A 24,241-nucleotide genomic window follows, 5' to 3' on the forward strand; every position below is an offset into this window, starting at 1 on the left:
ATTACTCACCTAGGTTTATTCAGTTAAATTCTTATTGGCCATTTGAATGTGGTATGTTTTAACCTGAATAACTTTGGTAAAAACCCATTCAAAGCAAAATTCTATCTGAGCTTCATTTTGCTGGCTGTCCAGAGGTTTCAATAAACCTCTCATTCAGGTTTATTTTTATTTAATTTTCAAAAGAAGTGTAAACTTCCAAGCCATATTGAGAGTTCTGACAGTTTTCCTGCATATTTTTGCAATGTAAGGCTTTAAGGTTAATGTAATTTCTTGTGATTTGCCCTTTATTTCATTCTGTGTGTGGGAAGAGTCAGTCAAAGTCAAGGTCTCTAAAATGTCTTTTCAAAATGCTGGACATATTCCATGCCAAGATTTCTTGTTCAGAGAATGTTAGGGTGTTAATGTTCTGGAATATCCATAGACACACAGGTAAGCTTATCCAAATCCCTCTAGATACAGGCACTAAAGGGGATGTTTCATCGTGTTCTTCACCGCAAGGACCCTGTCAGGTTCATCCTACTGATGGTATGGGTGATGAGTTGATTTCCCCCATGTTTGTTTACAGGTTTTGAAGATATTCTGCTGTCCTTTCCCTTCCATGTGGGACAGGGTAGAGAGCCTTATTCAGAGTCTTATGTTTCAGTCCAACTACCTATTATTTTTGCTTTACTTTTACCTGGAAGAGACTTTCTGATTACATCACTTTCTTATTCAAAACCATAGGTTATTCCTGCTCCCTCTGGCTAAAGCTTGCTCATACACTGTCTGCCAGTCCTTAGAGTCGTGAGCCTGTTGAAGTAGCAGTAGACACTGGAACACTACCACTGAGAGGTCCACAAGCTCTTTGAGACTAGGTAGCACAAAGTTCATAGCCTGGATATGCCTACAGGATCACTGTCATTTTTAAGTGAAGAAGAGAGGGTGGAGATAAGAATAGAAGTGTGCTTACTCAAGGAATGAATCCAGTCAAGGCAAGAGCTTTGCAAAGGCTTCTTAATGCTATATTTGGGACACTGATTGTTGTATGTACACAGAGCTGATTTACCTGTAACAGTTCCTCACAGTGACTGTACACAGAATCTACAGCCTTTCTTATATTATGCCCAGGGTTTTACTGTGAAGTAAATTTTGAGAGAGGATTCACCCTCATTCCATATTGCTGTGTTTCCCAGACAGCTGGAGACCATGTTTCTATGGATACTATAGTAGTGCAGACTGTATAGATAGTAACAGTGTAGGGTAAGAACTCTGATATTCTGCAGCTGATTATGTTACACCTTAAAGAAATACTATGTCTAAATTCTGTGTGAGCTTTAGTACATAATTTACCTTGATATGTGCACAATTAAGTAAAACCCTAAAACTGTAGAATTTCTAAAACTGTATGTAAGAGTTCATTTGTTAATTCTGTTCACTTTTAAAATGACCATAATAAAACACTAAAATGAAAGACTTGCCATTGTTCAGGCTAGACTATGTAATGGAATTGCTACTTCTGAAACAGTAGTAAGAAGTCAACTACATGGCAAAAATGTCTTTTCAACCTGCTCTCTGGTTTCACCTGTGTGTTATTTTATAATATTTGTATGGTCTTTACTATTGTCACTGTTTGTACTCAACACAGTGTAATAACCTCAAATGTTGCATGTCTTTAGAACCTTTGCATGCTACCAGCTCAGTTTAAACCACAGCACCATGTTGAACTGTGCCTTGATTCTTATGGCAAGTTCTAACATGTCAGTAGTATGTTCTGCCATGGCTTGTGTACAAGGTTGGTCATTATTGAAGTATGCAGTGTCTTTTGGAGCTCTTCTATACTGCATTTTGAGTATTCAGGAGTGAAGTGAGAAAGTACCACCACTGAAACTTATGTTGCAATATGGTAATGCTTCTAGGTTTTCTCCTTATTCTTGTTATTCTCATTTGCATTGCAGACTAGGGATAAGCAGATTTTGAGGCTACTTAAACATTGGTCTCCTTAGAATAAGTTTTAAGTATCTTCTATCATTAGTTTGTGTTTTTCCCATCTATTAGTGTAGTATGTGTTAAAACATGAAGCACGGTCTGATTTGTCATCCACTGGTGATCAAAATTCTACAGCAAAACCTCACAGAAAGGGAGCAATTGAAGACTTCTGGTTTTAATAGCTAGCAGGTTTTTGAAGGAGACCTTGTGTGTCTATGGCAATAGAAGTCTGATATGCTTAATAAATTGGCATAAGGAGAGAACATGGGTATTTAGTTAGTTTTGGAAGTAGAGATAAGACATATGCGAATAAGTTAGATATCTTTCCTTTGAATCTCAATGTCTTCATAAATACAACAAGGCTTATTTCTAGTGTCTCCCCTTCAAAATTTCACATCCCATTTCTAGTTCAAGTACATGAAGTCATCACTGATGTGCTGACACTTTTAGTCCTCATCTAGAACAGGCTTTATACATTTTTCCTCTAAGTTTTATGTTTATTTCATTAATCTCAAATTGAAAGTTCCCCTTGCAAAGGAGATGGTCATTAAAAAAAGCCTTCAATAAGTAATCCATTATTTATTATTATCTTTTGGTTCTAATAGGTACAAAGAAATCCTTAAAAGTGTGTTTGCCAACCGTGAAGAAATCAGAAAAGAATACCTCAAGTTGGAAATGCAACTAAAGGAAAATGCACTGAAGACGCATTACCAGAAACAATGTCATGAACAAATTCAACTGATGTGCTCTGAAAAAAGAATAGAAAAGGTGAGTTTTCTGTAATGTAATACAAGTTATCATCTTAGTTTTGCTGTACTAATGTATGGTTTTTGCTCAAGTAATTATATAATCACTTAATGCTTAAAAGATTGAAATGAGACCAATTGTCACTTCTCTGGGACAAACTGTGTTACTGTCCTAATTTTTAGAACATACTGCAAACTACATGTCCTCTGAATAGAAGGAGTCTCCTTTGCCTTGTTAGGACACTGCCTCACTCATTCCGCTTGCTGGTGCTGGTTTTGTGCCTTTTTCCTTGTCAAATTTCAGAGGAGCATCAAAATTTTGATGCTTGAACATAGAGAGTTTTCTTTTTGTGAGATACTTTATCCTTTAGTGAGTTCTGCTTAGGACATATTGCTTTAGGAAAACAAAGCAGGTTAAATTCCTTTTTTTCATATTCATGCTTGAGTAGAAATTATTAGGTTATTTGTATCTAGAAGTGTGCCTGTATGTATATGCACAAGTAGTTTTTTTTTAGTCTCTCCAACTTAAGATAATTGTGTCCTGGAACAGAAATTGATCAAATCAAAGGTATTATTCTTCAAAAGAATAATCAAATGACACTGCTGTCTGTTATAAGAGTTTCCAGGAAAAGGGGGGGAGGGGGGGAGGGAGGAATGAAAAAATTTAAAGTAATGTCTGTGAAGACACTGTACTACTTTTTATTAAACTGAAAAGAAATGCAAAAAGCTTGTTATTCCCTGTTAAGTATAACAGTATGGAAAAAGAATTTTATAGATATATTAAAACATTTGTGAACATTGTTTGAAAGTTTTCACCTTAAATCTTGATTTTTAGGCCACTTGCAAGAGGGACCAAAGGCTTGCAATGCTTAGAACTCACCGTGTGCACATACAGCAGAAGAGAGGGGAGGAGGCTGAACGTTTTGAGGAAAATACCAGTTGGCTGCATCGTGTTGAGAATGAAATGCGTCTACTGAGTCAAGATGGGTGCATTCCAAAGGTAAGATGCCTTTCATTTCAAGTACAGGTTTCATGTGTTATAGGCAACATCTGACTATAGTGTGTGCTAAAGGGGAGCTATTGCTGCACAGTTAAGATAGCTGCCAGTATTGATGCTGCTCCTGGCCATTCACTTCTTGTCTTGCCTTTACAGTAGCTCCTGATGCTTGTCAAGCCATGTAACAACCTAATTCTTAGCCTGGCCAGAAAAACCAGAAGAGGGGGAAGGGGAAAAAAAGTGGAAAATTAAGTTCTCTGCCAAGTTTTAGCAAGTAGAGTCAGCTCAGGGTGGCCTCAGGCAAGCACCAGGTCTGGGAGAAGAGATGACGGTCTGTACAGGAACAAGAAGACAAGACAGCTGGGGTGTTGTTCCTCTGTGCCTTTTAGTTTCAGCCAGCAAGTGGAGTTACTTAAATGGTACTGTAATGAACACTGATCTGACTCATATATTGGAATATATTTCAATACCTGTATTCTTATTGAGATGACTAAAATGTGTTGATACCCTAAAATAAATTAACTTTAGGATATTTCAAACAGGATATTGGCATCTCAGGAAACTGGCATCTCGGAAAGATGACTAAGTACAATAAGGATTTGTCCCAGATAATGTCACTGAAAAACTCAAATATGGAACAAGAGCACAGGAAAAGACAAGCATATTTTTGGCCATGCATAGATAATCATAGATATATGCCTCTTGGATTCTTAATGCTAATTACAGCACATTCACTGTTGGTCAAATGACTGTAGAAAGCATTATTTATGCATGTAAATTAAAATTAAAAGAAACCATACTTCTTCACCATAAAATTTCAACAATATAGACTTACTTACAGCTTTACTTTTCAAGACAAGATATTACTTTCAGTTTACATTTTAGTTTCTCACTATCAGTCTGATGTGCAGTACTTTGGTTTTGGGGTTTTTTCCTCCTTTTGCCTAAGGAACTCTATGAAGATCTGCAGTGTTGCCATTTAAACCTAGAAGTTAAGGACCTGAAAGCCCAAATTGAGCATATGTTATCTCTGGTGTCCCTTCAAGATCAGCATTATAAACAGACAGAAAAGTAAGTATGGTTTACATATCAGGTGTGATAAGACTTATATGCTGGTATTTGTAACTTCAGAGGACATAACTATAGAACTTAGTTTTACTTGAAACAGAAGCAAAATGTTTATCAAAATTCAATGTTAGAATTGTGTTTCAGGTAGAATAGAAAATGATAATAACTTACTAAATCTTGGCCTGTTTTCACAGTTGTTTAACAGAAACTGCTGGTATACTCTAGTGCTTCTTAATATCTATTCAATTTTCTTCTTTGCATTGATTTTCCAAATTGTTCAATAGATCCAGGTGTCTTTCTTCTGTGTTTAACAATAATATTAATTTTTTTGTTCTCTTTTAAATTCTTGCATTGTAGACATTAATAAATTTACCTGCATAAAAAAAAGTTACTATTGAACTCTAATATAGCTAATTGGGGGGAAGGGGAGAAGCTGAATTTGCAGGTAAGCACCAGTTCTTTATTAGCAGTCTCTTGAAAATGTCACTTTTCCTTCCTTGGAGAAGAGGCTGTTACCATAAATGTGACAAAGATAATACATAAGCAAGCTTTTTAAAGTTGTCTAAATTGTAGTTTTTAAAATTATTTAACTTATAGTTAATAATTATGAAGTTTAAATTATAGTTAATAATTATGAAGTTGCCTCTTTGGCTGTTTTTTTGTGGTTTATATATATATGTATTTATATACATATGTACATACTCCTTCCCATACTGCATGAACCTACTGTTTAGTCTTGCAAATGACAAAATAGTTAATGAATTCCTGTGTTCAGGAAGAATTCCGAAGCTTTTGTCACTTTAATTTGACTTGCAGGTATGTGTGGATCTTAATGTATTCCGTTCTTTAATTAACGATTGTAGTTTCTTAATTTGAACTAAGCTTCTAATAAGGTTCTGTGCACATATAATTAAGATCTCCTTGGTTTAATCCACATTATTTGCTTTATACTCTTGTTCAATTATCTGATACTTAATTTTAGAAAGTCATAATTCAATTGAGAGATACTGACTTTCTGTCGTGTATGAGGGACTGCAGTTCTTAGACATACTTGGTAAATGCTTAGAGTGTAATACAAGGTTTTCCCAAAGAGAAAAATCACTCTACTTAGTAATGAATATTTCCTATTAGTGTCATGGTATTCCCTTAAAACAAAAATTAAACTACACAGCAGAACCTGCAGGGAGGGAGGGGGGTTAAGTGTATGGAGAAGGGCAAAACCTTGTTGCATTTGTAATAGCAGCAGTGCTAGTAAGGAGCAGATTAGTTATGATGTAGTTATATTTGTCTTGCCTCTTGTTATTTTACAGAGTACTAAATACTTTGCTTCCAGTTCTTCGCAAGCAGTACCTGACTTTGAAAGAAGCTGGCTTGACAGATAATGTATCTGAGACTGAATTTGGAGAGGTTGAGCAGCTGATACAAAGACAAAAATCAGTAGTTTGGGCTGACCAGGCTGAAAAGAAGGAACAAAATCAAAACCATGAGCTAGCATTGTCTGCTATCTTTGCGTTCCCACAGCTTGTGAACAGACCAAACACCCCATGCCGTAAGTATAAAATTTATTTATTCTCCCTTAGCTTTTGCAGGAGACATAATCTGTTTCTGTGTCACCCATGAACACAGCAAATGCACACTTCTAGAAATACGGAAGCCAAAGGTAAAAGTGAGCCTTGGACCCACTTTGCATAAATTATATGCCATTCTTAATCGCATATAGAAAAATTTACTTCTTCAGTGGCTAAACACTCTGCCAACAGATAACTCCCTCTTTATCTTGTTGTAACAGATCCCATGTATCAATATTCCTAGATGCTGTGAGTGTTGTTAATTTCAAGTCTTTTGTGTGACATTGATGGAAAAATACTTAGTGGCAAGAAGTATAATAATTCTGTTATTGATTTGAAATCTTAAGCACCTAGTACAGTTAGTACAGTTTCAAGTAATAGCCTTGAGGGGGATGAGATTTCCTATTAATTACAGGATGCACTGGAATCAATTTGGAACAATATTTTATAGGCTTGTATTTCCAAAAATTAAAGGATTCACTTTTTCTACCATGGAATTGACTGTTTTACTGTATTCTGATGGCACCATTTTTTTTTCACTGTAACTCCATGTTAGGTGGCTTTACTTCAGCTGTAAAGTGAGTTGCTCTAGGGTGTACCCTGGGTAAAAAGGAATGAAGAATCCTTGCAGAAGGTGCTGTTACAAGAGATGACAAGCAAAAATCTCTGCCTAATAGTGCAGCTGCTGGGGGCTAATGTTTGTATCTTGTGCTCATAGCCAATGCTCGGTATACTGTGGCTTTGAAAGACATCCATAGGTAACAGAGGAACATAAACAGTAGCAGCTCTGCTCAGAAAAAAATATTCAGAAAGTATTTATAAAATCTAATTTTAATCTTAATGTATCCTTACCTAAAACACTACTGGTGTTGACATGGTCATTTCCATACATCTTGGGTGGTGAGGTGGAAAAAAGTAATTACTTACCAGTGTTTTAAAAAAGTTGTCGAGCACAAAATAAATAAAATAACTCCTGAATTGTTTGAAATCGCATTTAAAATATTTCGAACCATTGGCTGATGCTATGTTGTGGAAATATACAGAATGCACATAACAAACTATTCAGGGGGCAAAAAAAAAACAAAACAAACCACAAACTGGGAAAAAAACTCTGCATGAGGTCATGTTAAGTAGCACAAGACCAACATCCTGATCATCCCAATCAGAAATAGGGAGGTTGTAGTAATTTCTTTTTTTCATTTAAAGATGAAGAAAGTTATTTAAGAATCCAATTCCTTCTCCTTGAAGTCATCTTTGAAGTATGCTTGGCAAATGTTAGCAGGAGCTGACCTAAACTTGGTGAACAAGTACAAAAGAAGATTTATACATATTTTCTCACATGTGGGGCTTTGCTTTTTCTTTCTTTGAACACTATTTACTTCCCTACATCTTGGACAAATTATGAATAATAAAATATCAAAGCCCCACATTAATGTTCTACACAGTGGTCATTATTCCTTATATAGAAATCTGTATTTTACCTATAACATAATTGTGTGGACTTCAAGGTGGCAACAGGAAAGAGAAAGGCATTTTATTTCTTGTGATTTGATTCTTGCTTCTCATGCTATTAGTTGAAAGCAGTAATTTTTTTTAAAATCTCATTTAATAGAAATGTATGTAGCTTTGTATTAGTGTCTCAGAAGTTTCTTTCTGAAATTATCTGGATGAAAACGATAGAGAAGTTAACTGGTGGCAATGTAATGTTTCATATGAAACCTGAGTCTAGAGCATCTTCAAGGAGTACTGGATCTGCTGGTATAAAATGCGATGTATTGCTTTTCAACTTATGTTAACACGTACTGGAAAGATTATATTTTTTTCTTGTAAAAACAAGATGCTGCTCATTTAGAACACAGTAAGACCTATGAGGAAATATAAATTCCTCTTCAATGTAAGCTTATGAAGTTAGTAATTTTTTATGTTTTGTTGAACTCAAAAGTATCTAAGTATGTATGCAGTATCCATGCATTACCTATATTTGGAAATTCCAAATTAATGAACAAACAACTCATTGTGTTTAAAATGGTAGTGATGCAGAGAAACACCTGTACTTAAAGAAACTGTTGATTTGTGCCTGTCATAAAACATGAGGTACTAATCATTACAGAGATTTTCTTCCATTACAACCTTTTGTCAGCAGTCTTTTTAGAGAGACTCGTGACATGGTTCAGTTGCAAATGAATTGTTAGTGTGTGTGTGTATAATTTTATGATCTTACAAAAATGAAAATACATTAAGCCACTTTTCTGATTATAAGCACTGTTCCCAAAAGGCCAAAGCAGCTAGATTATTTCTGGAGAGCAGGAAAACCTGTGAAAGCAGGACCTTGACTTCTCATGGGTTTCTTTGTAATTAACTACATTCTACTAGCTGATCCTGAAGATGGAAGTCAAGCTAGTAATTGGTGTGGGGAAAAAGAACTTTAAAAGCGTGAAGGGAAGGATAGCAAAGGTGAAAGGGTAGGGATTTTTATCCCAGGTTTTGTTAAGTCTCTCACAGAAAGTAGTTTTGAAATATATATTCCCAATAGGCTTTACCTTTTCGTATCAAGTGGTTTTGGTATTACCTTGTTTTAAGATGTCTATCAGGAGTTTCAAAATGCTAAAGAATTTCACCTGAGTTCCAGGAACAAATAAATCTTTTTTTATAATTAAGGTTTTTCCCTTGGAAAGATTTTTTTGTGTGTGTTAGATGATATCAAGTCATAGTGGGTGAGGAAAAGATAAGAAGGGAGATTAAGTATTAAGGAAAAAAAAACTCAGCTATGAGGGTGGTGAGGCACTGGCACAGGTTGCCCAGAGAAGTGGTGGCTGCCCTGTCCCTGGCAGTGTTCCAGGATAAGTTGGATGGGGCTTGGAGTGGGAGGTGTCCCTGCCTGTGGGAGGGGGTTAGAAGTGGATGAGCTTTGAGATTCTTTCCAACCCAAACCATTTTATGATACTCTGGCTGTGTATTCAACATGTGTTTCTGTGGTCAAGGTAGCAAGTTAGTCAGTTCTTGTGCTTAAAAACTGATCTTTAACAAAAGCTGATTAAAGCTCATCAGCTTTGCCAGAGCATATGTAGCACTTAACTACAGTAATCGACATCTTTCTATCTTGTTTTTTCCTTAACCTTTGAAACCTTTAAACACCTTCTGTAAAGTATCTTGCTCTGTGAATTAAATATATGCTACTAGCTGACTGTTACTCAGCAATTTTGTCCAACCAACTAGTGTTGCTTAGTCATCTGTATCTGCATGCTGTAGCTCTACCATGGGTAACAGAAATAACTCTCAGAAAATCCACTATTTGTCTTAAGCAAGTGCTCCTTGCTGTCTTGGTTTATTTGCACTGTGCCATGCAAGTAACTTGCTTTAACAAATTGGCTTGCAGTGTATGCTAACACACTCTACACTTAGTGATTGAAGGAGTGTTTAGTGAAGAGCTTAACAGAGTGTTTGAATCTTAAATTTCTAATTGCACTTAGTTGAGGTGGGCTTTCTTCTTCCATCAGCTCAGGATTTTTTAAAATGAAGCTAAATACCCTCAAATACCTCTCCTTTGGGGAAGAGCTGAGAGACTTAAGGTTTTTCAGCCTGAAGAAGAGAAGGCTTTGGGGTGACCTTATTGTGGCCTTTATGTCCTTAAAAAGGGCTTATAAGAAAGATGGGGAGAGACTTTTTTTGCAGGGCCTGTTGTGACAGGACATGGGGTGACGGTTTTAAACTAAAAGGATGATGCAAGCTGGAAAAAAAATCTTTACAACAAGGGTGGTAAAACACTGGCACAGGTTGCTCAGAGAGGTGGTGGATGTGTCATTATCCCTGGAGACGTTCAAGTCCAGGCTGGATGTGGTTCTGGGCAACCTGATCTAGTTGAAGATGTCCCTGCTTATTGCAGGGGGGTTGGCCTAGATGCCTTTAGAATGTCCGTTCCAACCCAAACTATTCTAGCATTCCATTAAATTTAAAATGCAGTCTTTGAATTATCTTTTTTCAAGTTCAAGTAAAAATAATTTTACCATATTTGCACAACATTAGTTTATCCCACTGTGTTCATATTATACTTTACTAAATACTGATTTTTCTTTGTAATTTAATTTTGATTTCTTAAAACAAAACTGAAAACACATTTTCAGAACATCTACTCCCGCAGTCTTCTACTATGAAGTCTTAAGGTGGGGTTTCTGTAACATGTCTTAACCATACTTTCTACTCTATCTTGATATGGCTGATTTTTATTTTTTTAAAAACAATTTTCATCAATGTATACTCCTGTTTTTAAGTGTCCACCCATACTATTCATTCTGACATTAATCATAAGTTCAAGTTGTTGTTTTGTATAGGACATGCTTGATTTTTCCACTACCATTTTTGTTTACAAATACATAAAAGGTTGATTGTGTTTGCTTCATGAAACCATAAATGTGGTCTCTCTGTATTAAGGTATTGCACAAGCAATGAAAACAATGTTAAACTCATTTTAAAATATATTTGGGCCCCCATCCTCGAGTGATGGTTAATGGAGGCCATACAGTATTCATAGACTATGGACTGACAGGTGGAGAGCTCTGACTGGTATTTGCAAGTATTTCTGTGAATGGGAAAGTTGTTGGCATTGTTTCAGGCATCACATTTCCGGAAGCCTTACTGTACATTACCACTGAGAGAATGGAATTGATTTACAGGAAAAAAGAAAAAAAAAAAAAAAAAACAACTGCAGGCATCCATTACCTCCCCTTGTCACAAACATCCAAAAGGGAAGTCAATTTATTGTTTTGCATGGCAGGAAAAATTGGGGTGTAGTTGTATGCAATAGAAAATTGATTAAAAGTAGGAAAAAAGTGTCTTGTGTATAGGAAAAATTTGTCTTGCATTGACCAGCTTTTTCATGTTATTCTATGACTTTTTTTTTTTTTTTCCTCATGCTGTGTAAAATAGTACACCTGAACACCAGGACTCACTAGGATGCAGCTGGGATTTTAGCTTTTTACAGTTCCCAGCTGTTGTTTTCAAAGCAGTTTGTGACCAAACAAACTGTTGGTGATCACAAAGGTGCATTTGGGTCACATAAATACTCAAGAATTGAAATGCATTCACTAGATCTCACTTGTAATTTGGAATTCTGTGAGTCAGTTGTTAAAATGATGAAAATGAATGATTACTATTGTAATTGGATCAATCATTGGTAGCCCAGAAATATTTATTGAAATGAATACATTAATATTTTATTTCACTTTAGCAGAACTACCTGGTAGACTTGATTTAACACAATTTCCAGAAATAATCCTCATGCATGTATTAACATGAGTTCCAGAAGAGAAGTTTAGGCCATTATTCTGTCTCAAATGTCAATTAGAAATAACCCAATTCATCAGAGTTGTTTGTCATGGACTCTACTCACTTTTGCCGTGACTCATGTTTCACAAATACTGTCTTCTGCTTTTCATTTTAACTCACAGGGCTGTAAATATCTACTATCACTGTGTTTCTCTTCTGATAAATCAGTTCTTAGTAGTCTTTTGGGACAGATAATGCAACAAGCTTTATGACCAAACCCACCTTGTACTGTTTGGAGGGTGTTTAGTCAGTGGAGGGTGACTTTGGTTTTTTAATTTGTGAGAATCAAGAAAAATAATATCTAGAAACTCTGACAATTATGTTTCATAATCCTCAGCCTGAATCAAAAGATCAGCAAATACATGATCTAGTCTTTGAAATACATTTGGAATGATACTTCTTTTTGAAAAGAAGTGTTGCAGCTGAAAGCACTAGCTAAGGAAATGCGCCTTCTAAACTTTTCTTTCAAGCTACTCCATCAGGACATAGGTTAACTGCTGATGTTTTGGTAAAATACAAAGGGATTCACTTTTGTATATAAAATAAAAAGTAAACTTAGCATCACTGAATCATGGTGGTCATTCTGATGCAAAAGATTGAACTGTCCACAAAACATGAAGCAAATACAAACTATAATTTCCCTACATTTTTATGACACAGGTTTAGAGATTTTTCAGAGTTGGAAAGTTTTTGTCTTTCAGTAGAAAAGTAATGATGATTAATGGTGAACATAAGACATCCATTCTAGAACTACTTACAGTCTTCAGTGCACTCTCTTCACTTCTTGCCAGTAACGCTCCTAAGATGGTGATAACAGATTGTGTCTAGAGTTGGCTGACTTGCAGTTTCCAGTTCCAACAAAAGGGAATATCCTATTGAACCAATTACATGTAATACTTGCCAGTAGACACCTTCTAAGTTTCTGGAATCCTGTATTTTTTGTAACCAGTTTATGGGATTTGACATAGCATGCTGCATTGAGTTCAGTGTAATTGTTTTGCAGGAGGTAGCTATTGCTGTTGATGTTAAACTTAGGATATAATATGTATGTGCTATCTACTACTAATGCAAGAAATCTTTATTAAACTTATCTATGGTATCTTATTACTGGATTATATATTCAGTTCATAATTAAGAATATATTGTCTTAATTTACTGTGTTTAGGCAATAAGATAAATCATGTGTTAAAACATATGTACATATCACCCACCTGCAAGCATTCAACAATATCACATTAAAATGGAGTATCCTGGAAGAAAGCATTGCCTAAGATTGTCATGTAAATAGTTTGGTTTTAGTGGACACAACCTGCAATGAAATGTATGTCTCTTCTGTGTTGCTTTAATAATGGAAATTTATATTTGCCACTTAGAGAATTGAAGTCCTTTGGAGATTTTTCCCTGCTTGACTAGGATTTAAGGGAGCTGGTTGTCTTTAGCTTTCATTGTCCCACTGAGATATGAGCCACATTGTGACAGATGACCACATGATTGCCTGAAATATTCAGTGCTTGTTTAGACAAACTTATGCTAAAATTCTTTGAATTTTAAATATTTTTATATACTTTAAAATATTTTTCTGTATCTTTAAATATTTTTATATTACATGTTTTTATATACTAAAAATAATATTTAGGAAAGATAAGGGTATGGTGTTTTAGTCTAAGGCAAATTGCTTCAGTGACAGATTGTGGTACTAATTCCATTTAAATAAGATTTTTTTAATATATATTAATCTTAAAGTATGCTTCTCCATATCGATGCTTTTAATAATATTGAGTAGCCTTTAAAATATTTGAAAATAAGCATTTGCAAGAAAATTCATGTTTGGGTTTTTTTTTTTTAGGAAAAACACTTATGACCACATGAAGTTATCTGAAAGCTACAGGAGTCATGAGATTTTTTAGCAATTGTCATAACCATTTTATTTCAACTTCTCAATGGCAGCTATTAAAAGCACCTGCAAAAAATGAGCAACTGTCTTCAGTATGTTGCTTCCTTACTAAGACAGAAATAAAATAATTTTCTTTCAGGAGTTTATATATTTGGGGTTTTTTTTTTGTGTACTTGTTTACTTTTGGATCATGACTGTTTGGAGCTGTATGCTATATAACAGCAACATGGAATAACTGAGATGGAAGTGTTGGGGTTGCTGACATGTGGTTTATGCTGTTTAGTGAAACCAAGTTAATGATGTTGCTAGTGGTGATTTTGGTTACTTTGTTGTTTACTGTGTTAGGGCAACTTGATGCTTTCACAAAAAGTTATGAGAAGGGACACTTCTTGAATATTTTATTATTTCCAACACCTAACTGGCAAGAAAAGCTAGTTTTGTTTTAGCTTTGGTTTAAAATGAGTTTAATTCCATAAATAAATAGATTTTAAAAATAGATCTGTGTTTTTACTAGCAGCTTATGTTTGCCCTATATAGAATTGCTGCAACTGTCTTTTTATTAATGTACTTGTATTACAGTATGAAATACTGTTCATTATGATGAAATTCAACAAATTATTAATGTTGGCAATAATTTTGTGTTCTCTACTTATTTAGTTCATGGTTTCAATGCTGCATTTACAGTTAATTTAAAAATGCTTCCAGTATTTAGTCCTGGAGAAGCTTCTAAAACTTGGCACTCACCAAAATGCTTCTCCATCAGACTTCCTTCCTAGTAACTTTAGGGCATTAGCAAAACCTCAGCGTCTTACAGTAAACAAACTTTCTGCAACTGGGATCTTCTTGTCCTAATCTAACAACAGGCAAATAGAACTCTAACCATTATTTTTCCCTGAAACACACACTTTCAGATGCATATAAACAGGAGAAGACCTAATAAATGAATATTTTAAAATTTGTCACGAGATATTTAGTGGCTATTTACTTCAAATGCTAGACTGGAATCCTTATATAAAGCTTATTCTTGTATTTAAGAATGTCCAAAAATGTTTAAAAGCAAGTTTTGGCCTTAATTTTGGTTGTAATAACTTAAAAAAAATATGAGTGTGTTTTTTGTGGGGTTTTTTTTTTTTGAGGGAAGGTGTTGGGGTTTCTTGGGGGCTTCTTTTTGTTTAAGCGGGAGGGTATTTTTGTTTTGGGTTGGATTTTGGTGTTTTTTTTTTTTTTTGAAAGAAAGAAATGTTAGTCTTCTACATAGAACAATAATAATCATAGAACCAAAATTAAAGAGCAAACACAAAGTCATAGCTTTGGTAGTGTCATAGAGTTCATATTGAAAATAGTTCATAAATAAGTTTCTTGCTTGTCAGTGAAAAAATTCTACCAACTCTTGAAGAAAAATATTTTCATCAGAGTAGGCCTGTATTATTTCTAGGAGAAGTAAAAATTACTTGGGGAACACACAGGACCTTTTGTACTACCCTTGCCATTTCATTAATCATGAAAAATATTCTGAATTAGCCTAATGTTTAGATTACAATCAAGCTACTGGATCTCAATAACCTACTGCACTTCACCTGGTGAATTCTGACCATGAATAAGACTAAGATTAGGTATAAGAATATAATGTATTTTGCTTTTTATCAACAACAACAAGGAAATCTTATTTGTAGTGAACTGTGCATGGGCACATACACAAACTCACAATTTCATGTCAAGTAGTCCTCTCAGGCTTGAGTTTGCCATGCTTGTGTTTCTTCAAATCTGAAAAGAACAGAATAGAACTGTAATTGTTCATGTCCAAGCATCTTTTTCCATAAGCACTTGAGCTAAAATTAACCTGCTTTTACTGTTTTTGCATTGTTGGGTATTTGTTGAACCATAGTAGTTTAAACATTGTGCTTTCTGAAACTGAGCTGTTGAGTGAGGTATAAATGTTGCATTATTTTTTCAATGGTTTCATTATTGAATTAAGGTCTGTCAACAAAGAATAGATTTGTGGCCTATTTATTAGCATCTAATTTACTTGTCAGTTGTGCACATTTTGATAATATTCCATCCTCCCAGAACAGGTCTAGGTCTTTAGGTCCTTTCTTGTCTCCTCACAGCTCTAATTTGTATCTTGTAATTGGGCATCATCTTGTGTAGCTGGGCATGAGGAATCCATCATATGGTATGTCTCGTTCCAAAGTGGGAACGAAAAAATTGTGGTGGTGAGACCATCCTTCATCCTTTGACAGCTTTCTTTCAAGGAGGCTCTTATTTGGACCTTTTCTCCAAGATGTGATTTCTTGAGGGTGCTTGAGGAATTGGCATTCTTAAAGCTTTCTGCCTGCGGCAAACTGGAATACAACAGGGCAATGAAGCCAAAATTAAATGGGGCTGAGAAGAGGCAGACAGAAGATTTGTAATAATTTAAGCTTTGCTTTTTTTGTAAAAAATCAAACTTGGGGTGAAATAATGTAATACATGCATGTTTCTAATCATTTTTTCTCCTCTTCAAAGAATTTTTATGGAACAGGTAAAATGGTTAAAGTGTTAACACATGAGAGTGAAGTAAAGAAACATTCAGACTGTAGAGTTCAAACCAGCTTTCTTAGTCTAAGGCTGAAGTAGAACGGAATTTTAGAAGAAATAAATGTTTATCAGCACTGTTATATACGAATACCACAGTTAATTCTTGAGTAACTTGCAGCAATTTAAAAAGCAGGAGCACTTTTTACAGTGTAGTTGCGCTCAGGAATGCAGTAATCAATGCAGAAAGAGCATGTGTGATGCTGTGGCTACCAGCTCAAGCGGGACTAATTCATATACTTTTTTAGGGTAGTAGCCTTAATTTTTGAAGTTTGCACTAGAAGTGAAATCTAGAAACATTTGGGGTTTTGATAGCCCTCTCCCACTCTTGGTTTGTATTAAAAAAAAAAATGCGCTGTTACATCTTATTTAACTACTGAAGTCACCATTAGCCTAGCCATTTGAGCAGTGGTCTGTTTAAATGATTCTCATTTACTGAAAACTTCAAGAGAACAAAGGTCTTTCCTCTCTTTGGAGATTGCTGTCATAACTGCCTGCTTGCACACAACATTATTATGCTACTTCAAGAAAAATTGTATCAGGGTGAATGGGAATGGTCAATTACTGCTGTATTGCCTGCTTTGTTATTTTTAGGGGTAGGGGTTTTAGTAAAGAACTTTTATTTCCAGAGTTGATATATTGAGATGTCAGGATCCAAGTAACTTCATTCTCCTTTTCTAAAATACTACTTTAGCGTTTGCAGTGTCCAAGATTTTTGTCTCCAAGTGATTCTATATCCTTCCTTTTACAACAGTCTCATTCTACTGCATGGTACTTGCTAGGGGAAAAAAAGGCTGTGACGAGGCAGCTGTAGATGGCTGTGATAGTACCATCTTAATATTTTTAGATGGTTGTCAAGATAATGTAATTTTTTTTTTTTCATTGCTCTTACTCTTCCATTCCCTGTTGTCATGTGTCATATCTTGCTTGTGATTACTTGTAATATCTCTGGGATTAACTATATCAGCCTATGCATATTTATAATACTTTGAGTTCCACAGAACAAATGCTACCATCTGGCCTATGCTGCAATAAAAAAAATCAGCTAAATGATCAAATTAATATGTAAATTAAATAAATAGGTTTTGTCATAATTTCTGTTAATAAATGTATTTCAGCAGGGAAGAGGAGAAAACAAGCAGGATTTTTGGTAGCAAATGCAGGTAAATGTGCTAACCATTTTGCCTGTGTTGCACAGGTACAACATTTGGTACACCATCACAAGAAATGAGTAAAAATACACTGCAAACAGTAGAATTTGCAGTACCACAACAGAAAAGAACCAGGCGGAAGCTAATGGACTCTCCGGCCACAGCTCAAAGTCCTGCTGCATCCAAGCAATCTAGTCTGTGTCATCTGGAGGATTCCCTTACCAAAGAGGTCTGCCCTATTGTGTATACACCAGAATTTTGCAGGAAGCCAGTAGAGAGCTTGTCTGCAGAGACTGTGGTAAAGAAGGCTTTATACCTTGCTGGCCTTCAGGAAGCCAAGGTGTGTGATATAGATATGCCAGTGAAAAAGGAGAGTGTTTTGGACACTACATGTGACATAATACCAGAGTGCACTGAAGCTGACATGAACTCAACTGTAATTCTCTATGAAGGGACAGATGAAAGAACAGAAATGTCTACTGAGTCACCTGTGAAGGAGTCACAGCCATGCATCGATAGCATTCTGCACAGGTATTTTCCACTTATAAGGGCAAGGAATATTACCCAAACAGTTTAATTCTGTTTATCTTTACAACTCTATTTTTCCATTTAAGTCAATTTTATTTGTAAACCCAGTATTTTGAAAATCAAACCCTCAATTTTAATTGACATCAGAACAAATTCTGCTATTTATTTGAAGTGAGTGGTATGTCAGTGACAACAGATGAGGCTAAAGGCTTACTCTTTCTTACAAGATAGGTACCAAAAACAATATACAGTATTTGTGATATGGTTTGTGACACCTCAGGCAACTTTCTTTCTCCAAGCTTTACTTTTCCTGTCTGTAAAAGGGATGCTTTAGCCTCTTTGAGAAATGCCATTGTTAAAGTTGCCATATATGTGCGAGGTTCTGTAAATCTGCCTCAAGTAATATTGAAATGAATTTCCCATATTGTTTTTCAACTTAACATAAGTTTACTCACAGTTGAGAACAATTTCACTTCTACCCAGAACAGGTTTTACAAAAATGTAATTCTTTGATTTCAGACTTGAACTCTCTTCCTTAAAAAACAAAAATCCTACGTCAGTACTTGAGAAGCCCTCCTATATGGCAATGACTTCTGCTGCTGAGAGAAAAAGAAAAATATTAAGGTAAAATTAAACTCAATCTTCTATACAAATGAATTTGCATTATTTTCTTATGTTCTCATGTAAGTTTTGGTATTATGTTTCAAATCTGAAAACCTCTTATACTGGTCATATGGACCTGCTAAGGAGATGTTCTGGCTCAAATACTTTGAATGACTCAATTTATGGATTTTTACCTCACAAGTTTTGAGGAATTGGCTTTTCAAGTTTTTATCTTCTTCCAAAAGCCAAAATTGAGACAACCTTTTTTAAATCATAGTTAGTGTCTTGTTGCTAGATAATGAATGGAGCTGCCACCTCATGGGTATTCTAAAGAATGTTTCAAGACCCTTGGAACAAGTTCTATAGGTAGATTGCAGGGCATGGACGAAACTTCTTTGGTTTATTAGCATCTCTGAGATAGCAAATCTTCCTAGTAGATTATCAGATTTGCCTGATCTAATTTCATGTTCCTGTTCTAGTTGTTACTAATTCTAGTTGTAAACTATTTTCTAGGATTGCTCCTGTGATAAGAAAACAGGCAAATCTCATGTTTTAATTTATTTGAATAAATGAGTATTAATTTAGCAAAATAAATCACCTGATCCCTGAAACTGAGCTAGTTTTCTAGATTCTCTTTAGGCACAGGTGTGGGAACTGTTGGAGCCTGATTTACCTGAAGGTAAATGTTCTATGACAGTTAAAAAGTACTTTTTTTCTAATAACTGTGCAATGATTTCCAATTTATATATGCTTAGATCTTCCTTAGAGATAAACATACTAGCTCTTTCTGCTCTTTTATCTCATTCCTATTGTATCTCAAACATGTATTTCCCTGTTTCCAAGTTAGAATAACACTACCAGAAAATCCCCCAACTTTTATTCTTTTTATGGTGATTATTTCCTCTGCCTCAGAGTATGAACTGTCTGTAAAGCAAAGTTCTTTGGTTTTGGCTAGCAGCTTATGATGAAGAAAAGGAATAAAAGCTTCTTGTTCATGAAGGAGGAAAGGAATATGCTTTTCAGATACTGCCTTTCCTTTCTCTTTTTTCCCCCTTTTCTCTCATGCTTTCCATGTTTCTTGTAGTTATTCATCTCCTACTAGTATTAGAATAAAATATAAGTTTCTGACTATAGAATAAAATTACCACAGAATAATTACTGTAGAATAAAATATAAATATTCTCTAAATCAGAAATAGAATTTGAAACTGTTGCTAGGACAAGGGATAAGAAGCTAGTCAGTCATAATAGAGAGGCTGCATTTTCTAAATAACATTAAATTCTTATTGGCATATAGTTCTCTTCCAAGAAGCATGCATGAATAGAACTTAGGCCTTGGACAAAGCAAGTCTTAGTATTTACCGTTTGCTATATATTTTCATTTGGGCAGAAAATCATTATTAAGAAAAGCAGTGTAAGTCAGAGGACTATTAAGTCAGAATAATACAACATCATTAGGGGAATAGGAAAAGCGTAGAAACTTGGTGTGTAAGTATAATTAGCTTGTTTATGAGGCTGTCTTACAGAGTGGAACTGGGGAAGTTAGCGAGGCAAGTGTGAAATGGTGAAATTAGATAGGTTCATAATTTTCGCTCTAAATCTGAAGTTCATCACATAAAAGTCTATAAAATATAGATGTTTTGTCTTAATGAATTTGAAGCTTTAGCAACTTTCTTCTAGTTTAGCTAAAAAGTATTGCGTGATATGAAGGCACCCCCTCCAACTGTGTTGGAGGATGTAGAGAAGCTATTGTAGCAATGAAAAGTGTTATTTTTTCAATAAACACAGCTTGATTATTTCAAGTATTTTATACATGTGTTGAGATTATTTCTTAGTATAATTGGCATGTAGTGACCATCAAGCTGGCTTCTGGGGTTTGCAAAAAAACTAGCATATTGGTCTTCATTTTAAGTAGTAACATTATTTATGTTTACAGCTGAAATGGTCTTGTAGATTTTAAAAAAGGGGGTAATATAGGCATCATAAATTAGTTTATTCTTTGCATTCTGTTACATTGCTTAATATATTTCTACACTGCAAAGCCTAAACTGCTAGAACTGTAGCTTAACCCTTTTGCTGAAAGCAAGCTCTTTTCTGTCTTCTCTTTCCAGTTCTACATCGAATACTGGGCTAGGTAGCCTGCAAGATACCGTTTCTGCAAAACGCATTCGACAGGAGATCTTGTTAAGCCACACAGCTTTGCGAGTACCTAAAATGGCAGGTAAGTATCAAAAACTCAAATATATGATGCTGTACTGTAACTGTGTTGGTATAGAAGGTCCCGAGTTAAGGTGGATACTCAAGGTTTTGTCAGTTTAACAGCATGGGTTGCTGTCAACCATACACTAAGCTGTCAGCTTGAGTAGTACATCTATTCATTAAAAACAAATCTGAATGTCTAACCAGTTATCTAGATCATATCTAATCAAAAGTCACTGTTACTACAAGCATATTGGGAAAACCCTTTCTGAAGAATTAAGGTCTTCCACCAAAAATTGTTTGTGTACTTGTTGAGAAATTAGTGAGCCCATTTTATCTTTTGCCAAGGGTGGTTTACAGCAAAATAATATCCTCTAGTCATTTCCATACCTGTTTTTAACTGCTTGCTTTGTTTTATAGTACTGCACTAATTTGTTTTTACAGATATAGGGTGAGGATATTTTTCCCCCAGAGTTTTATTACTTTAATTTTGGGGCTATTTTGAGCTAACACAATAGCGGAGGAAAAATTATTTTAAAGCAATATTTAGGAATTATTTTGCTTCTAACAGATTGCTGATAATGCTATCAGGTGACACTCTGTCAAAGTCTGCTACAATTCCATGGCTTCTCACTGAGGTATATCTTTACTATGATAAAACCAGTTGCAAATAATTTTTTTTCAATTGATGTGTACAAAGGTCTTCCGTTCACAGTTATCAAAATATCTCTGTCTTTCATAGTGTATGGCACACTACATTTCTTGGCACCTGCAGTAGATTTTAATGCACTAAATCCTTACAATTTTCCTTTTCTCTCTCCCCACTTGTCTCCTTTTCTATCTTCAGAAATACATTTAGTGATCTTTGTTAGTGTGGTTTAGAGGAGATCAAAGATTGTTTAAAGTTTTAGTCTGCTGCTGTTATAAAACAGTCTGATCGTGTAGCTTTGCGCAATGGCATAGGCAATATACACTTTTACAGCACATAGGTGTTTTTCTGTAAGAACTGATATGAAGGAGCAAGTACATATGAATGTGTTGTTCTCCATTCATGAGAAATGTTGAGTCTCTATTAAAATAAAGTCCTGAACAGTGTAAACCTGAAGCTAAGTATTATCTAACCAATAATTACTTAGTTGGCAAAGTGCATGTGTAGTTACATCAATTTCTATTACTCAAGACTGGGTTATGAAGTTGCCGAAATCAATTGCTACTCTGGTATTATTGAGAAACTCTGTAATGAAGGACCACATTGTGAAATAGAGAATAATTTTTTTGATTCTTCAAAGTTTAACTGAATGTAAAATACATCTTGCTTTCAATAGCATGCATTTCAGCAGAAGATGAAATATGACCATAATCCCTTAAAGGAAGAGCTGATTTTTGATTAAATAGCCAGAAATTTTCTAATGATTGTTCATTTTTCAATCTTGTTCTATAATAATATGAATTAATAAAACTTACACCCATGTCTACATTTTATGTAGGCCACTGTGCCCTTTTAATGACATCTCATGCCAATTGAGGATTAATTATTGGACTTTCTAGGCAGTTAGCACACTGGATTGCTGAGCTGAGTTATTACATGTCACAAACAGGCTCTCAAGGACAAGAAATAGGTGTAAAAATTGCTCTGGAAACAAGATATCCAGGTAGACCAGATTCTGCTTATGTTTATTGAATGAGTGTCTCCTAGTTGTAACAAATGTTCTTTCTTCACTAGGAACAAAAACGAGGAGCTGGAAACAAGAACAGGATGTGCCAAGAAACCTAGTTAGGAGCTTTTCTGAAGGAAATGTAGCATTTGGTGTTAAATCAAGGACATCACAAAATCCTTTACTTCGTGTTTCTAAGAAAAAAAAATAGGGTTTACTTCTGAGTTCAACCATATTTCAAGCAGACTGGATGGACAACAAATTTGAACAGGCAGACTTTTGATTTCCTTCTGTGAATTCTTTTGTATTAAAGATGTCTCAGTAATGCACTATTTCAGTAAGAACCACTTCTTGGGGAAGAAAAAGGATTTTGTTAAATTCTAAATTAAAATAAGTTATTTTTTTGTCTCCTCTTAGCTTACCAATGTTTTTGGCATATTAACAAATAAAATAAGCAATTTTATTTCAGTGTACCTTTTGGCATAATATTTTTGAGTGTTTCCCTGTGTTTGACTAGCAATTTAACACTTCAGATGATGCAAGTCTTTAAGGGGATCAGTCATACTGTAATTTTTAGATGCTATCTTAAATTGCTACCTACAGTCAGTCTTAATTTTCAATGGGAATTTTGTGATGCAAAAGTTAAAATAATTTTGACCTGCTAAATCACTTTGGCTGTGACTTTTTAATGTTAAAATTGTTTTTTCATTTGGAAGCAAGTCAAACAGATGCTAATACTAAAACGCTTTCCTGCTTAGCATTAGGATGCCAGTTTATTCTTAGATATGTTCTGATAGATACTACCAATGTAGCACCAAGAGACACAAATACGTACAGAAAGTTTTTTTTAATTATTATATGGAGATGTTTTTAGCCTTTTTTTAGTCTGTTGGTTGTAAATGTTCCTGTTTTGTTAAATTTTTTGATTCAGTTGTAAATAGGATAATTGTCCATTACTTTAAATAAATGTTTAATTTTAATAAGCGATATAATGTCAATTGAACTTCTAGGAAAAGAAATACCTTTTTGCCTCTTCTATCATGAAAAATGTCTACATTAATCTTGACAGGTATTGCTAGAAGTATACATAGTTTATATTGTATCTTGTGATCAGTGATTAATATTCAGAGACAAGGTAGTTATATATAGCTGTATTGAAGCCTTGACAGCCTGCTGATCCTGAGGAGTGTGGTTCTAATGTGTCTGGTCTTTGCAAATAGATGTGTAGATGTAAATTGCCCCATACTAAGGAGAACTAGCAGAAGAAGTCCAGTAACTAGTACAGAGGTTTTAATTGCCTGCCTGAAGCAATGAACTTTCAACCCCAGTCAGTTAAGCAGCACCAAGTATGCTGCAGAAAAATATTCTGGCTTGCAGCAATAGTAATGGGTTTTAAAGAGTTTCACAGGTGGTGGTGTTTGTTCATCGCAAGCTCTCATGTGACAGAAAACTAGACTCTGTGATCTAACAGCTTTTATAAAATTAATTCTTAAAATTGTTTCAGTATTCCAAATGTTTATAGTTTTATTTTTGCTGTATGTAGTCTGCAATTTTTAGACAAACTAATATAAACCTCCTTCCCAGTTATACCTCCCCCTAGCCATTGAATGTTGACATGTTGATTCTTGACACATTGGAGGGCATTTTTCAGAAGGTTTCTGAAGGAAACGGTCACTGTCTGTATAAAATTTCAGGACCACTTGTTGCAACAAGCAGACAGTATTGCAGAGGTTGACTTCATCGGGGAAGTTCAAAGAGCAAGGAATGATTGAGAAGTAGGCATTACTACTGAAAAATGAGATCAGGAAAAATTTAATCCTCCTATTAGCATTCTAAATAGAATATAGGTAGTATAGTTCTAGTAAGCATGGGGACATGCTGACAGCATAATGAGGACTGAGAAATTATTGGCTGTGGAAAAGGCTTTTATGAATAAAGTTCTAAACCTCAGAAAAACCTAAAAGCTATAATC

At 34.9% G+C, this 24,241-nt stretch overlaps 1 protein-coding gene across 2 annotated transcripts in view; it reads left to right on the forward strand.

Annotated features, from left to right (window-relative positions):
• The window catches only part of KIF18A (kinesin family member 18A), a 35,928-nt gene extending 12,716 nt beyond the window's left edge, over nt 1-23,212 (forward strand). For both annotated transcript variants that reach the window (XM_031050464.2, XM_005150720.4), the window contains exons 10-17: nt 2,571-2,733; nt 3,547-3,711; nt 4,658-4,779; nt 6,087-6,325; nt 17,333-17,816; nt 18,333-18,437; nt 20,527-20,636; nt 22,338-23,212. In XM_031050464.2, the coding sequence (XP_030906324.1) occupies nt 2,571-2,733; nt 3,547-3,711; nt 4,658-4,779; nt 6,087-6,325; nt 17,333-17,816; nt 18,333-18,437; nt 20,527-20,636; nt 22,338-22,480 (1,531 nt within the window). In that variant the 3' untranslated portion in view covers nt 22,481-23,212. The remainder of the gene's footprint in view (nt 1-2,570; nt 2,734-3,546; nt 3,712-4,657; nt 4,780-6,086; nt 6,326-17,332; nt 17,817-18,332; nt 18,438-20,526; nt 20,637-22,337) is intronic.
• Nucleotides 23,213-24,241: the final 1,029 nt, after the last annotated feature.

The sequence above is a fragment of the Melopsittacus undulatus genome, chromosome 8 (genome assembly GCF_012275295.1).
Source record: "Melopsittacus undulatus isolate bMelUnd1 chromosome 8, bMelUnd1.mat.Z, whole genome shotgun sequence".
Classification (NCBI taxonomy): Eukaryota; Metazoa; Chordata; class Aves; order Psittaciformes; family Psittaculidae; genus Melopsittacus; species Melopsittacus undulatus.